The sequence below is a fragment of the Hyperoodon ampullatus genome, assembly GCF_949752795.1.
Source record: "Hyperoodon ampullatus genome assembly, chromosome: 8".
NCBI lineage: Eukaryota > Metazoa > Chordata > Mammalia > Artiodactyla > Ziphiidae > Hyperoodon > Hyperoodon ampullatus.
Window position 1 is genome coordinate 10,085,282 of NC_136921.1, and position 15,423 is coordinate 10,100,704.

The window sequence follows — 15,423 nt, forward strand, 5'->3', positions numbered from 1 at the left end:
TAATCTTGGTTGTAGTTTCTTCCCTTCCATCACTTTAAGTATATCATGCCACTCCCTTGTGGCTTGTAGAGTTTCTGCTGAGAAATCAGCTGTTAGCTTTATGGGAGTTCCCTTGTATGTTATTTGTCATTTTTCCCTTACTGCTTTCAATAATTTTTCTGTTTTTAATTTTTGCCAGTTTGATTACTATATGTCTCAGCGTGTTTATCCTGTATGGGACTCACTGTGCTTCCTGGACTTGGGTGGCTCTTTCCTTTCACATGTTAGGGAAGTTTTCGACTATAATCTCTTCAGATATTTTCTCGGGTCCCTTCTCTCTCTCTTCTCCTTCTGGGACCCCTATAATGCAAATGTTATTGCATTTAATGTTGTCCCAGAGGTCTCTTAGGCTGTCTTCATTTCTTTTCATTCTTTATTTTTGTTCTGTTCCACAGCAGTGAATTCCACCATTCTGTCTTCCAGGTCACTTATCCATTCTTCTGCCTCAGTTATTCTGCTATTGATTCCTTCTAGTGTATTTGTCATTTCAGTTATTGTATTGTTCATCTCTGTTTGTTCTTGAATTCTTCTAGGTCTTTGTTAAACATTTCTTGCATCTTCTGTCTTTGCCTCCATTCTTTTTGCGAGGTCCTGGATCATCTTCATTATTATTATTCTGAATTCTTTTTCTGGAAGGTTGCCTATCTCCACTTCATTTAGTTGTTTTTCTGGGGTTTTATTTTGTTCCTTCATCTGCTTCATAGCCCTCTGCCTTTTCATCTTGTCTATCTTTCTGTGAATGTGGTTTTTGTTCCACAGGCTGCAGGATTGTAGTTCTTCTTGCTTCTGCTGTCTGCCCTCTGGTGGATGAGGCTGTCTAAGAGGCTTGTGCAAGTTCCCTCATGGGAGGGACTGGTGGTGGGCAGAGCTGACTGTTGCTCTGGTGAGCAGAGCTCGGTAAAACTTTAATCTGCTTGACTGCTGATGGGTGGGGCTGGGTTCCCTCCCTGTTGGTTGTTTGGCCTGAGGGGACCCAAAACTGGATCCTACCTGGGCTCTTTTGTGGGGCTAATGACAGACTCTGGGAGGGCTCACAACAAGGAGTACTTCCCAGAACTTCTACTGCCAGTGTCTTTGTCCCCTTGGTGAGCGACAGCCACCCCCTGCCTCTGCAGGAGACCCTCCAACACTAGCAGGTAGGTCTGGTTCAGTCTCCCCTGGGGTCACTGCTCCTTCCCCTGGGTCCCGCTGCGCAGACTACTTTGTGTGTGCCCTCCAAGAGTGGAGTCTCTGTTTCCCCCAGTCCTGTCGAAGTCCTGCAATCAAATCCCACTACTCTTCAAAGTCTGATTCTCTAGGAATTCCTCCTCCCATTGCCAGACCCCCAGGTTGGGAAGCCTGACATGGGGCTCAGAACCTTCACTCCAGTGGGTGGATTTCTGTGGTATAAGTGTTCTCCAGTCTGTGAGTCACCCACCCAGCAGTTATGGGATTTGATTTTACTGTGATTGTGCCCCTCCTACCGTCTCACTGTGGCTTCTCCTTTGTCTTTGGATGTGGGGTATCTTTTTTTGGTGAGTTTCAGTGTCTTCCTGTCGATGATTGTCCAGCAGCTAGTTGTGATTGTGGTGTTCTCACAAGAGGGAGTGAGAACACGTCCTTCTACTCTGCCATCTTGGTTCAGGGCCACCTGAATTGAATTTCTACTGGCTCAGTAAATTTAACAGTTGAAAAGAATTTTTAAAATAACCTTTGGAGAGAGGCCTCTTCTGGAGAATTATAGAGCATTCTGTGATCTAAATGCTTAGTAAGGAGACAGATAGTATACGTTTTTCAAATAATTTAATGTGAAGCTAGAGAACAGAGCAAAGAGATGAAAAATACCTTTATAATTACTACCTGATTTTACCTCCACTATTTTATGTGTAAAAATGTCTTTTAAAATAAGAATTCTGGTAGCACTCCTACATTGTACCAGGCTCTATTTCTCTATCAAAGTTGATAAGGAATTTTTTTAGTAAACTGGAATTTATGTATTCTAATGATGTCTGTTCTTCTACGTGGACTTGTTGGATGACAGCACGTTCTGGAAACTCCTCTTTGGGACTTGTCTTTACTGCTCTGGTCCTATGTGTACCTGTATCCTGACTTCCTACTTGCCACTTCTCTGAGACTTGTCCCTTGCCCTCAAGGAAGTTTCAGTAAAGGTGTTTTGACACGTAACCGTCCAAGACATAAAATAATCAGGGACCTGTATGTAACAGTACGTACTTGAGTGCAGATGGACATGGTCGAGCTGGGAGGGGGCTGGGGTATTGGGGAAAGGCTTGTGAGTAGGATGAGAACTGAGCTATGATCACTGGAAAAGGAGGTGTATTCCAGGTAAAGAGGCACCATGGGAACGTTTACAGAGTTGGAATGAGCAGGGCGTTTGCTGGCGCTGGGAGGAGGTTTGAGGTGTCTGTGTGATGCGGGACCGTGACCAAGAAGTAGAAAACTCTGCAGAGGAGGTGTGTTTGCCTAAACCATCCTTTTCATTCTGTCCCAAAGCCAATTTACCATAAAGTTTTCAATAGGAAATCCTAGGAAGAAAGCAGTTAGTTCTCTGTGGATGTAAAATACTGCTCCGCGTCAGACCAGCAGTGCCTGTCTTTACCGAGACACTAAGAGATGTTTGGCTCCTAATTTCATACTTGAAGTTGAGATGTGTCTCCACTCTACTCTGACTTGCACAAATTTCCCAACATAACCTTGATGCTTGTGAACAGGATTAAATCCTCTGCTGCTGTTTTGAACCCATCTTCTGCCTGTTAAAAACATCCCTTGCACTAATGTAGTGCTTTGCCCTTTGCAGATTTGTTGTCCCTGGATGCTCCTTAGGGTCCAAGGAGCAGGGTGATCATGTTGCCCCGTTACCCAGACAGCCTCACTTTCTGCTTGTGTCCAGCTGTCATCATAAAAAGCATTCTTGGGCTTCCCTGGTGGCGCAGTGGTTGAGAGTCTGCCTGCCGATGCAGGGGACACAGGTTTGTGCCCCGGTCTGGGAAGATCCCACATGCCGCGGAGCGGCTGGGCTCGTGAGCCATGGCTGCTGAGCCTGCGCATCTGGAGCCCGTGCTCCGCAGCGGGAGAGGCCACAACAGTGAGAGGCCCGCGTACCGCAAAAAAAAAAAAAAAAAAAAAAAAGCATTCTTTTTTGATGTGAAAAGAGTCCCAGAAAAAAAGAAAATTGGGGCTTGGAGAGGCATGGCTGTCTAGAATCATTTCCACCCCCTTGTCTTAAGCACCTTTTCTGGGTAATGCAGGAGTCTTTCTCCTGGGTGATGCAGGTGTTAATTATAAGTTGTTCATTTTGAAGTTAAAAATCATTCCTAAATAAATGAATATTCTTATTAGAAAAAGGTACACTCTCTTAATGAAATAATTATATCATTGATGCACAATACTTACAGTATTATTTCCTCATGCCAGTTGGAGACTATTATTTATTCCATATTTATTGCTACCAACTATGTACAAATAGCTGCACTTGACATAAAACTCATTCAGTGACAAATATGACACATTAATGCTTTTGTGATCAGTATTCAACTATGATTGGTCCTGTTTTATTAGATGGTTAAAACCACATAACTGAAATTGATACAGCGCAGTCAGATTGGTGATCAAGTAGATATTTATGAAAAAACCCCACATAGAATGTGACCCATGTTGCATGCCCACTGTTGAGGGCACTGAGCTGCTCAGGCAGACCCATAGCAGGGTGGGTACGGGCGATTTAGTGCTTGTGACTATTCAGAGCAGCCAGGGAGGCAGAGAGTAGGGAGATGCAAGCACGTGGCTCGCCGGGGGAAAAGACGGGTTCAAAAGCAGAGAGAATTCTAAGGTGCTAATGCAGGGATGGGATTCAGAGACAGGGTGGCCCACAGAGGGCAGGAACAGGAGCAAAGCAAAGCAGCTAAGGTGATGACGGAGTGCCTGGTGCTCCTTTTCCTTGGCGACCGGCATCCCTCATGATGCTTGGGAAGAGTGGCCTACCTTAAAGGCCTGAGGTCCGAATGGCCACTAACCATGCGCTTTTATGCCTTGGCTTAACTTACTGCATTTTGTTTTGTTTGCCATACTTGAATGTTGTGTAAACTGTAGTCATAGCCTTGTCAGAAGAATGTTGGTTGGCTTTACATTTACTATTGTCCCATTTTCTTTTAGGTTTTGTGAATGATTCTGTTACTAAATCTATCGTGGCTTTGCGCTTGACTCTGGTGGTGAAGGCCAGCACCTGTGCACCAAGGGAGAGCCACGCAGACGACTTGGAGTGCTCGGGAAGAGGAAGGTGCACCACGAAGCCATCAGAGGTGAGGGGACACCTGGGAGCTTTAAAAATATATATTTACATATAAACACACACACACATATATATATACACACACATATATACGTACGCACACACGTATATATACATAGACACATACACACATATACACACAAATATACACACACCTACACATATACGTGTATGTGTGTGTGTGTGTGTGTGTATATATATATATATATATATATATATATATATATATATATATATATATATAAAGGAGGAAGGAGGAGAGAGCAAGTGCATTGGCTGAATGTCTCCCCGAATTTCTGGTTTTAATTATTTGTATGCAACCTATAGATATATAAACTTCCATATAATTTTTAAACGAAGTACTAAAAAATTTGTGCAGTGCTGGACCTCCTCATTTTGGTATAAAGTAAGGATTCTGTGAGAAGTATTATCATATCTGGTAGCAGAATTGAGAAGCGGAAGAAAGAAAAGCTAAGACAGAGTCATCTCCTTCCCAGTTGTGACCTAATTCCCTCCTTAGACTTTGCACGTCTCCAGGGCCGACAGCAGAGTTACAGAAGTAAGGGAAAAGTAAGAGGAGGAACGGGGAGGAGGTACGGGCTAGAAGGCTGGCTCACTCTGTTTCGCCTTCGTGGACCAGTGCCATCAACTCTGGAAGACCTGAGCCTCGTCCCCTCTTCTTTTTAGCAGCTGAGGTCATGTGGGCAGGGAGCAGGGGCTGAGGACCTGTCCCAAGTGACGGGGACCAGGAGTCAGACCAGGAAAGGACCAGCCATCCCGGAAGCCAATCTCCATCACTATAGGGTTCCTTTGGAACAATTTTGGCAGGTGGAGTCCAGGCTCCACCTGATCAGGGTGAGACAGGGACACTCTGCACCTTACCGGGGGCCCTGTTCCATTAGGGGACGCCCATCCGCCTCACCACTTGCTATGTCCAACTCCTGCATCTTTTTCTCCATTCCCCTCTCCGCAGTTCTACACATATTTATATTGAGGTTCACGCTACGTGAACGTGGGTTCGCCAAATCCCCAAAGAGCATGGTTTATTTTAGACCAATTTGAAGGGTAACACAGGTAAATTTTCTTTGGTGACACCTCCTTGTGGTAATGTCAGCACGTGCAGTAACAGTGGTGTGAACTTAGACATGAGAGGTCTGGGGCTAATGGACAAAAGGGCTGTTGAAGACACTTTCAAGTACTGCTCATGTTGTCTTGGGAAACCTGTATCTTAGATGTAATATTGCAGGGGCTTAAATATACCATTTTCTCGTAAGATGTCCCCTGTAGGAGGCAGAATGTGGTTAGGAACTCAAGAAAGTAGCAGGGATAATAATTTCTGATAAATCTTTGAAAAGGGGCACGAGGGTAAACCAAAGCCACAACCAAATCCCTGGGGGAAGGGAGAGTGATTGGCGTGAAGCCAGGAGGTGAAGCGTGAGATTTCTTTCACAAGCCAAGCCTGCCCTGTAGATCTTCTGTCTTGGCCAGCTTGGGCTTGCCTCTTCTCTGCCCTGAGGGGAAGCTTTATTTATCAACTCATTCTATGCAAAAATAAACAAAGTAAAGGATATTGAGTGTTCTTCTATGACCATCAAGGCTAGGGAGGGGTACAAAAACGTGGAAGCAGTGGGGAACTTATCTGATTAGGAGATTCAAGCTATGTCAGATGGAAGGAGTGGGGAGCTTATCCGATGAGGAGGTTCTAGAAGAGGTGAACGTGAGAGGCTGAGGAATGCAACTGCTCAAGGTGGAAGAGGTCAGACCCTCCAAGTGAGGCTGCAAAGCGGAGGCACACGGGTCTTGCCCAAATTCATTCTTAATATTCCCAGTGAACAATTCTGCAGCCCGATTAGCCCTTGAAAAGATCATATTGGTGAAAGAGAAATGTCTTCAGTGAAAAACCGAGGGCTGTCTCTAGAATCTTGGGCTGACACAGTGGTTGAGACTCCTTGCACGCTTTCTCTTCTAATGGATGACCCTTCCAGGGAAACTTTTCATCGGAAAAGCAGTCACCCTGTTGTCTTAACACATGCGTGTTGGTGGCATGCAGCCTGCCCAGGGGTCTCATGTGCGTGAAAGCTCTAGCTAAGAGGCTCTGCCTGGTGGCTTAGAATGGACTCATTGCAAAGGCAGTAGCAGTATTAAGCACCTGGCACGTAACTTGGCAAACATTGCCAGAGTGCTTTGTTTTTTGTGAGAAAATGACTCAAAAGCCTTGGAATCCATGCTAATATCAGCACAGCTCCATTATGGGTACCAGCTCCCGAGTGCCCCTTCCTAAGATAACCCCTCTGCCCCCTGCCCCTACCTCCCAGTTCCACACCAGGTGCTTCTAAAGTGTGGAACTCTGCTGTTGTTGATGCTGTCAAAGCCTGCATTTACCTTCAGTGAATTTAAGGAAACTGGGGCCAGTCATCCTGTCTGAGACATGATAATTACTCCTGGTGACTCTAAGCAAATGATCAGGCTGGAATTACCATGTCCATTTACAGACCTACCACATTGTTATCTTGATGAGAAACATCTGGAGGCCAGTCTTACTGTTCCCCAAAAGACGGTGGGGGGTTGAAGAGACACAGCTGCAGTGGGAATGGAAAGGTGGGGCATCTTTTCTGTGTCCACTCGAGTCCCGTGGTTTTCTGTGATTGTTGTTTTGGCTGTTGTAGCAGCTTACGCTGTTGCTAGCAATAAAAGACTGTTGTTCTCAAGTTTCTTTCTTTTTACCATTTCTCAAAATTAGGAGTTACGTAGTCCAGCCTTCCACCTAATGCAAGAATCTACTCTGTCGTACAAAACGAAAAGAAATGTATTTGGTGGTTTAATTTTATTGTTTCTCGTCATTTTTATATCTTTTTGTTAGATCATTCATCAAGATAAAAGCAATTCTGTTACTTCCACACTAGTCTCATTTTGTAAGGGGACTCATTTCTCTTTTGTTAGATGTGCTTTGGCTGGAGGATATTTCACAATTTTGAGTGATGGGTGGTTTGTGATAAAGCTTTTGCTTGCTGTTCTTAGATATCCCACCAAGCTGGGAAGGTCTTTTAAAATGTTTACTATAACACTGTAGTATTTGAAAACTGCTTTTGTTACAAGGGTTGATTCTAATCTTCTCTTTATGAAAAAAATTTGACTGTTGACCACTACTTCTTCTTGAACTTTTTCACCAAGGTTGGCTGCTGCCTATTTGATGATTCCTTAATTACCTTATAGGTGACTGTCAGGGCTCTTTGCTGGTGTGGGCCTTCAGCCTTCTTTAGATCCATTTGGGTTCCATGACCCTGTCTCTCAAGAGCAAGAGATGTGTATTAATCAGGGTTCTCCAGAGAAATAGAACCAATAGGATCTCTCTCTCTCTCTATGTATATATATGATATCTATGTATATATATAGATTTAAAATTTATGTATGTAATTTTAATATTTATTATATATATGTACATGCATACACACACACACACACACACACACATATAAATCAATCAATTAAGGAGATTTATTTTGAGGAATTGGTTCATTGTGGCTTCACCATTATGGAGTCTTGGGGAATCCAAAATCTGATGAGGGAGGCTAGTGGGCTGGAGGCTCAGGAAAGAGTTGCAGTTCTAGTACAGAGACAGTCTGCTGGTGAACCAGGAAGAGCTGATGTTGCAGGTGAAGTCTGAAGGCAGAATTCCTCTTGCTGGGGGAGGTCAGCCTTTTGTTCCATTCAGACCTCAACTGATTGGACGAGGCCCACCCTCACTGTGGAGGGCAATCTGCTTTACTCTAAATCCACCGGTTTAAATGTAAATCTCATCCAAACATACCCTCATAGAAACATCCAGAATAATGTTTGATTAATTATTTAGACACCATGGCCCAGCCAAGTTGACACATAAAATTAACCATCACAAGATTCTCTCCACTTTTTTTCTCTGATTCATTATTGCTCCCTTTCTACCCAATTGCACCTTTTGCCCAACAAAGTTAAAGGATTGGTTTTAAATTTTACTTTGCCTAAGATTTACCTGAGGCCCTTGACAAAAGTCATATTCCAGGTCCACCACTCAGATCATGATGCCTTTTGTTGGGCAGCCAGGCAATTCTGATTCAAAAGTCAACTGTGGATCATAATTCTGGAAATAGAGATCTCAAGAGCCATGCTTACCATCTTCCTATTCTTGCTGATTCCCTAAAGCAAATATGCACCATATTTTTATTCCAAGATTTCATTGTTAATAATTTCAAGGTCACACGAAGTCAGTAAAAAAGATAAATGCTGCTAAGTGATATAATGGTTCAATCCATATCACAAAGCTTTCCTATTTGTTGGCCCTGGTCTGTATTGATAGGTGAATGGGGTCAGGCCTCCATTCTTAGAAGATTCCTTAGAAACCTCTCTAGTGCTTGCCTTCTGAATCCATCATCCTTAGGCTGTTTAGATGGGAAACTAGAGCTGACTACTCAGACTTTGTTTTGAGGAAGAATTAAGCTGGCATCATGGCAAGGAGCCATTCTTAATCCCTTCTAGAGCTGGTGGCTTAGTTCTGTCTTGAGATGTGGGCCCGTGCGTGAGCAGGGCACTGGAATGTTGGCTTCCAAAGGTTCCTGACCTTCTGTGACCTCCCTCCCTACTCTTGGAAGGCAAAGGCTCAAGCCCTAGGAAGTCTTAGTCTTCCTACAGATGAGTGTTTCCGGTTAGGTTGGGTTTAGAAATAAGTCATTGGCCCGAACCGGTTGCTTTATCTATTGCTTGATAATACCTGCCGTCCTTGCTCTACACCCCACGTGGTCTAGGTAGGAGACACTATCCTTCTAGGAGCCTGTCTGTCTCCTATCAGCATGCCTCTCCATCTTTTTCCCTTTTTCAAAAGCTTTTACCTCTTTGATAGGGCTCCCAGTAAATTCCCGTTTCTGAGGTTTGTTTACTTCAGCTCTGACTCACAGAGCAGAGCGACGAGCCAGCCGTGAGCTGGGCTCCTGGTCACCCTTCCAGCTTCCAGCCTCAGCCCCTCTCTCAACCCCTGCACGTCCCGCCCTCCCCACCCCGATTCCTCTCTCGCATCTCCCTGGTTTTGCTCATGCTGTTTCCTCCATCTGGAATGCTCAGCTGCACTCTGCCCCCTGCCCTCCCACCTGCCCAAATATATTTCTGGCTCAGCTCAAAATCTTTTTCATTCTGGAAGCTGTCCCTCATCCCCCAGTGCAAACTCCCTCCTCTCAAGCCCCATACATTTTATTTTTCTTATGAGACACCTGACATTTGGTTTATGCTTCTATTTCATACATGCATTATTATTTGTGTTCACTTTGGTTCACGCACCACTTCCCAGGTGGAGTCACTGCTTGTCATGGGCCTGGCGCTGCCCTAGGCTCTGGGGGATGCACATTTGCTCATATAAGACATGCCCTTTGGGAAGGAGCTGGGAGGTTCGGGAGCTGGGAGCTGGACACTAAATCATGGATTAGAGCAGTGGGAATGTGTGCTTTGGGAGAGTCTTGTAGGTGTGTTCTGGGAGCCCAGAGAAACATCCAGCTCAGACGTGGGATCATTGGGAGTTTCCCAGGGGCGTCTCAGATGGTGAGTTCCTTGACATGAGGAGTCACATCTGGTCCCCTTGGTATCCGTTCTAACAGCTAGCAAGGTGCTTTCTGCATGGGAGATGCTCAAAAACTGCCTATGAACTAAACGAACAGAATAAATAAAAGAACAAAGATGTGATGGGAAACCAGTCCTCTAGGTTTTCGGTTAGATATGTAATTTGGATTATATGTTTGGTAAATATGGGAACATGAAAAGGACGTGGTGTATTTGTTTTATAAACTCATGAATCAGATTTTATTTTCTGATCTAAGGCCTCTCACAGATTGTGTGACCCAGAATGTTGCTGGATCCCCTTAGGCGCATTTTAAGCAGTGTTGCCAATCCTTTCCCTATCATTTAAAAAAGAAATAGGTCAGAATAATTTGAACAAATGGAATTTTTGATGCCATTCTTTTCTTGGTTTAAAGCCATTGGCGAACTCCTCTTTAGGTTAGGAAGTAGCAGCGTGCCGGGGGGCAGAAATAGATGTCATATTCTTTCGTCCATCACTTCTCTGAGAGCTAATTTTTCCACCATGATCAGTGTGAATAAAAAGGCCCTCATGAGACCTTGAAAAGGGCCTGAGACCTGGTAGGGTTGTGAGAAAGAAATGGGGTGACAGCATAGATGAGAAAGCCCATCAAAGCATCAAAGGAAAGGCATTCACTGTATCCTTTTGAGCATTTAAAATAGCAGCTGACAGAGTGTGGAGTTGCTTTTAAAAGTTCTGTTCGGTATATAGTGGGGTTAGGTCCCCCGTGGTTCTGCCAGCACTGGAGAGGAATTTCTCCTTTAAGTAGGGAACAAAACACAGCAAGAGAGGGTCAGAGTAGCACACTAGTGGATGGGAAAATACTTGATGAGCCAGTGGTTAGTGACATGACAGAAAAAAAGGCTAATTTATTCTTCTAACGGAAGGGGGACCCTTCTCTTGACTGAACAAATAGCTTATTGACAACGCTCATTAAAAGCTTCTGAGCCAGAGTATAGATGCTTAATGCCAAAATGAAGGTGTCTTGAGATACATTTATTTGCTAATAAAAGATGGATGATTTCTCCCACAGATTATACTTGCAGAAACCACTTTGTGGGCCTTTGAGAGAGAAAGTACTTTTATGGATAACAAAAAGAGAATAATAAATATTAGAAACAGACTAAATACAGAGATCATAAAAGTAAGTTCACTAGAGGCAGGACAGGAATAAAGACAGACGTAGAGAATGGACTTGAGGACACGGGGAGGGGGAAGGGTAAGCTGGGACGAAGTGAGAGAGTGGCATGGACATATATACACTACCAAATGTAAAATAGATAGCTCGTGGGAAGCAGCCGCATAGCACAGGGAGATCAGCTCAGTGCTTTGTGACCACCTAGAGGGGTGGGATAGGGAGGGTGGGAGGGAGACGCAAGAGGGAGGGGATATGGGGACATATGTATATGTGTAGCTGATTCACTTTGTTATAAAGCAGAAACTAACACATCATTGTAAAGCAATTATACTCCAATAAAGATGTTTAAAAAAATAAATAAAAAGAAAAATTATCTAAAACTTGGAAATGGGCAAACAGAAAAAAGAAAAAAAAAAGTAAGTTCAGCCCAGTTGTTGCTGTTTCAGTGGTCAAGGATCAGCTCATCTAGAATGTCATGGACTTATGTCTAAATTATAATTCTTGGTGCTAATGTAATTAAAGAGCCATTGCTGCCTTTTATGTTACAGACAGGATGATCATATCTTTGCCTGCCACAAAAATATGACAACATTTTGAGCCATTTATTATAAATTATTTTTAAAAATTGTGAGTTATGTCCCAAAAGATAGATGTTTTGTATGTTTTGTCAAGTTTCTATTTGGCATCAGCATTTCCCAGAAGGTTGAAATGTATCTCCCCATGCGAACAGACAGTTGTAGAGGCATTATTGGCTGGTGGCATTCCAGATATGTTAGGGTGAGGATTATATCACTGGTGACGTTTCTAGGGTCATAACATTTAGAGCGGAGGGTGATTTTAGAGGCCTCTTCACCTATTTTGTTTTAAACACCAGGAAACCGAGGTCTAAGGGAGATTTAAGCTATGTGCCCAAAGCCCAAGAGCTAATTCATAGTAGAGGCAGGAGGAGAATGAAGGGAGATTTCTGGGCTTTTGCTCCAGGGCTCCCCCTGCTGGGCAGTGTGGCCTCTAGCGGGACCTTCAGCGTTTCAGTGTGAGTCGTTAGTGCCTGTTCAGCATCTTCACGTAAAGTTTTACTGTTTACCGCAGGGAAGAATCAGGCATCCTCAGGTTGAGATGATTTGACCTCATGACCTGTTGGTTCAGCACTTCTCCAAGTTTAATGTGCACATGTGGGAATCTTGTTAAAAGTGCAGATCTGGACCAGTGGGTCTGGCGTGGAGCCTGAGATGAGATGCTGCTAACCTTGTGAAATGCCATGGAAATCAACCAAGACATTAGAGGTCACTGCTCTCAAGACCTTCCAAAGAGACTTAGAAGATTCAGCAACCTGGGTCCCCTGGTTTTCTTCGGCATAAAATACAAAAGGGGAATAAGCTCTCTGGGACTCTTATTCTAGAGCAAAGTTTGAGAAAATCCCTGTATGGGTGAGATGAGGAACGCAGGGAAAGAGAAAATCCCTACAGATGTGGCAGGCAGCCTTTTACAAGTAGCCCCAAACCTGTTCTTTTAGATTACAATCCCCCACCTCCAGGTTTACAGAGGTGTAATTGACTTATAACATTGCATTCGTTTCAGGTATACAACAAAATGATCCGATCTATGTATATATTGTGAAATGATCACCACAGTGAGTTTAGTTGCCATCCATCACCACATAGTTACATTTTTTTTCTTGTGATGAGAACTTTAAAGGTCTACTCTCTCAGAGCTTTCAGACATAAAACACAGTATTGTTAACAATAGTCACCATGCTATACATTACATCCCCAGGACTTATAAAGTTCCAGTTGGAAGATAAAAAAGTTCCAGGACTGTTTTTTGCAGCCCCTGGCTTTACAATCTGTGCATTACACTCTCAGTCTTTACAAAGAGGAGAGATACTCATTCTGTAACTCTGTATTGGAGACAGATAACTGTTATTCTTAGATTTTAATGACTAGCTTTTAGAATACAGAAATAAGGTTCTGACTAGACTTTTATTCCAGAGAAAAGAAAACCATCTCTTTGGAACTTGGTGAGCTTGCTTTCCTTGTCTTTCCTCTCCCTGAGATGCTTATCCTTTTGTCCTGGTTTTCAGTCCATAAGTCAGTGAGCTGAGTGGAAGCCCCTGGGAATAACGCAGCTAAGGGGCTGCCCATCACGCTCCTCTTTAGGGATCTGAAAACTGTCAGCCGCGCTTGCTCACAAAAAACAAGTTCATTCTACTCACCATCTTGGAGAGTCATTTATTTCTCCCCATTTCCATCCCTCATCCAATGTTCTGTGAGCACCTCTAAGTGTCAGGCACGGAGCTTCACCCCAGCAAAACAGGGCGAGGAAAACCACCAGGGTCTCTGCTCTCTTGATGTCGAAAATCAGAAAACTGGCTTTGGAAATCACTGAACTTGACCTTCCCTTGATGCCCAAATCTCCTCTGAAACATTATCAACTTCCTCAGCCTCTAATTAAATATCTAGCCAGTGACCATTTGAGGCAATTTGGTACTGCTTTCAGATTTTGAGGAGGAAAAAACCCTTTGAATGTTCCCCACCATGTTCTTAGTATGGCTTTAAAGTATAAATGGACTCATCTGTTTGCCCGAAGTCGAGGAAATTAGAGCTTCGGTTTGATTCTGGGGTTTGCCCCATTCCTTCTGCGACATCCTCTTGCGTTTCAAGAATCAGTGAGTGGGGCTGGTGAATGGCTCTGCAGTTTATCCTTCCCAGTTGTGGAGTGTTAGGTGGTTGGGAGTGAAAGTCATGTGTTAGGGGTTAGTGCAGCATAACTTTTCCCAAACCAGACAGAGACACCAGAGAGCTCTGGGTGTATGTTACTAACGTGTCTTAATGGCACGCAGAGTTAGGGGTTTCGACATGGTATTATTTGAAATCTCCTGGCTCTGTTGGCCCAAAATAGCTCCCCACTGGCCTCCTTTGTCCTTTTTCTTTAGATCTTGGCCCATTTTTCTACCTACCGAGTTACAGACTCTCTTGAGGATTTGCCCACTGGATGCAACGTTTGTGGTTTTATGTACCAAACTCACCCAGTGGTTTTCTGACTTTCTGGTCTCGGCACTCCTTTCCATTCTTAGAAATTACTGAGGAACCCAAAGAGCTTTTGTTTATTGGGCTGTTTCTGTTGACATTTACTGCATTAAATTCAAACTAAGGAATTAAAATATTTATTATTTCATTTAATTAATAGACCCATCACATGTTAACAAAAATAACCTGTTTAATGAAAAGTAACTGTTTTCCAAAACAAAAAAATTTAGTGAGAAGCGAGGCATTGTTTTTGTTTTTACAAATCTCTTTAACATCTGGCTTAAAGGAAGAAAAAAGCTGGATTTTTCCATTTGCTTTTACATTCAGTCTATTGCAATGTGTTGTTTTGGTTGAAGTATAGGAAGAAAATTCAGTCTCACACAGATATTTAGCTGGAGAAAGGAGAAGTGTTTTAATAGCCTTTTCAGATAATTGTGGATATTTTTCTTTTCTTAAAAATAAATTTATTTATTTTATTTATTTATGTTTTTGGCTGCATTGGGTCTTCGTTGCTGCACGCAGGCTCTCTCTAGTTGCGGTGAGTGGGGGCTACTCTTCATTGTGGTGCGTGGGCTTCTCAGTGCGGTGGCTTCTTTTGTTGCGGAGCACGGGCTCTAGGCACGTGGGCTCAGTAGTTGTGGCTCACAGGCTTAGTTGCTCCGCAGCATGTGAGATCTTCCCTGACCAGGGCTCGAACCTTTGTCCCCTCCATTGGCAGGCGGATTCTTAACCACTGCGCCACCAGGGAAGCCCTGTGGATATTTTTCTTGAAAATAGTTCAAAACTAGACAAGTGACAGACTCTTAGAGGTTAATTGTATGTGGGATCTGGACCATATTAATGCTCTTGCTGTCTGTTACATTAAAATCCATTGGTATGTCTTGCTGTTTGGATCTTCTAACCATGAGTAATTTTTATAACATTACACATTGGTCATTTGGAAAATATTGGAGTTATACAGAGCTTCTGAATATTGACAGATTTCATAATACAATAACAAGAAATCACATCTGTGATTGATATCACCACCAATCTCATCAGAAAAGTCTTTAAGAATTGGTAATCTGTCAAGCTTATAATGGAAGATAAATGTTTTCCAAAATTCTAATTTTTCCTTAAAAGTTCAAATTTTATCTCTGATAACAAAAACTATTGGTTGTTTTCCTTAAAGTGACAGTCTTGCTTTGTTCATTGGAGAGAAAATATCTGCCAGAGGGCCAAATCTGAATAACAATACTTTGTCTGTTAGTCATTGTTTCAAGGATAAAAGGTTTTCCATGAAAAATGAGATAGTTAGGTCATGGCTGTAACAATCCCACGAGTGTGTTTCCCGAAGCAG

The 15,423-nt window shown here is 43.2% G+C and overlaps 1 protein-coding gene across 1 annotated transcript in view; it reads left to right on the top strand.

Annotated features, from left to right (window-relative positions):
* Positions 1 to 15,423, top strand: part of DNER (delta/notch like EGF repeat containing) — a gene marked incomplete at both ends in the record, with an annotated part of 338,936 nt that overhangs the window by 172,375 nt on the left and 151,138 nt on the right. The window contains one exon of the mRNA XM_079710119.1: positions 4,189 to 4,334. Coding sequence (XP_079566245.1) covers positions 4,189 to 4,334 — 146 coding nt within the window. The remainder of the gene's footprint in view (positions 1 to 4,188; positions 4,335 to 15,423) is intronic.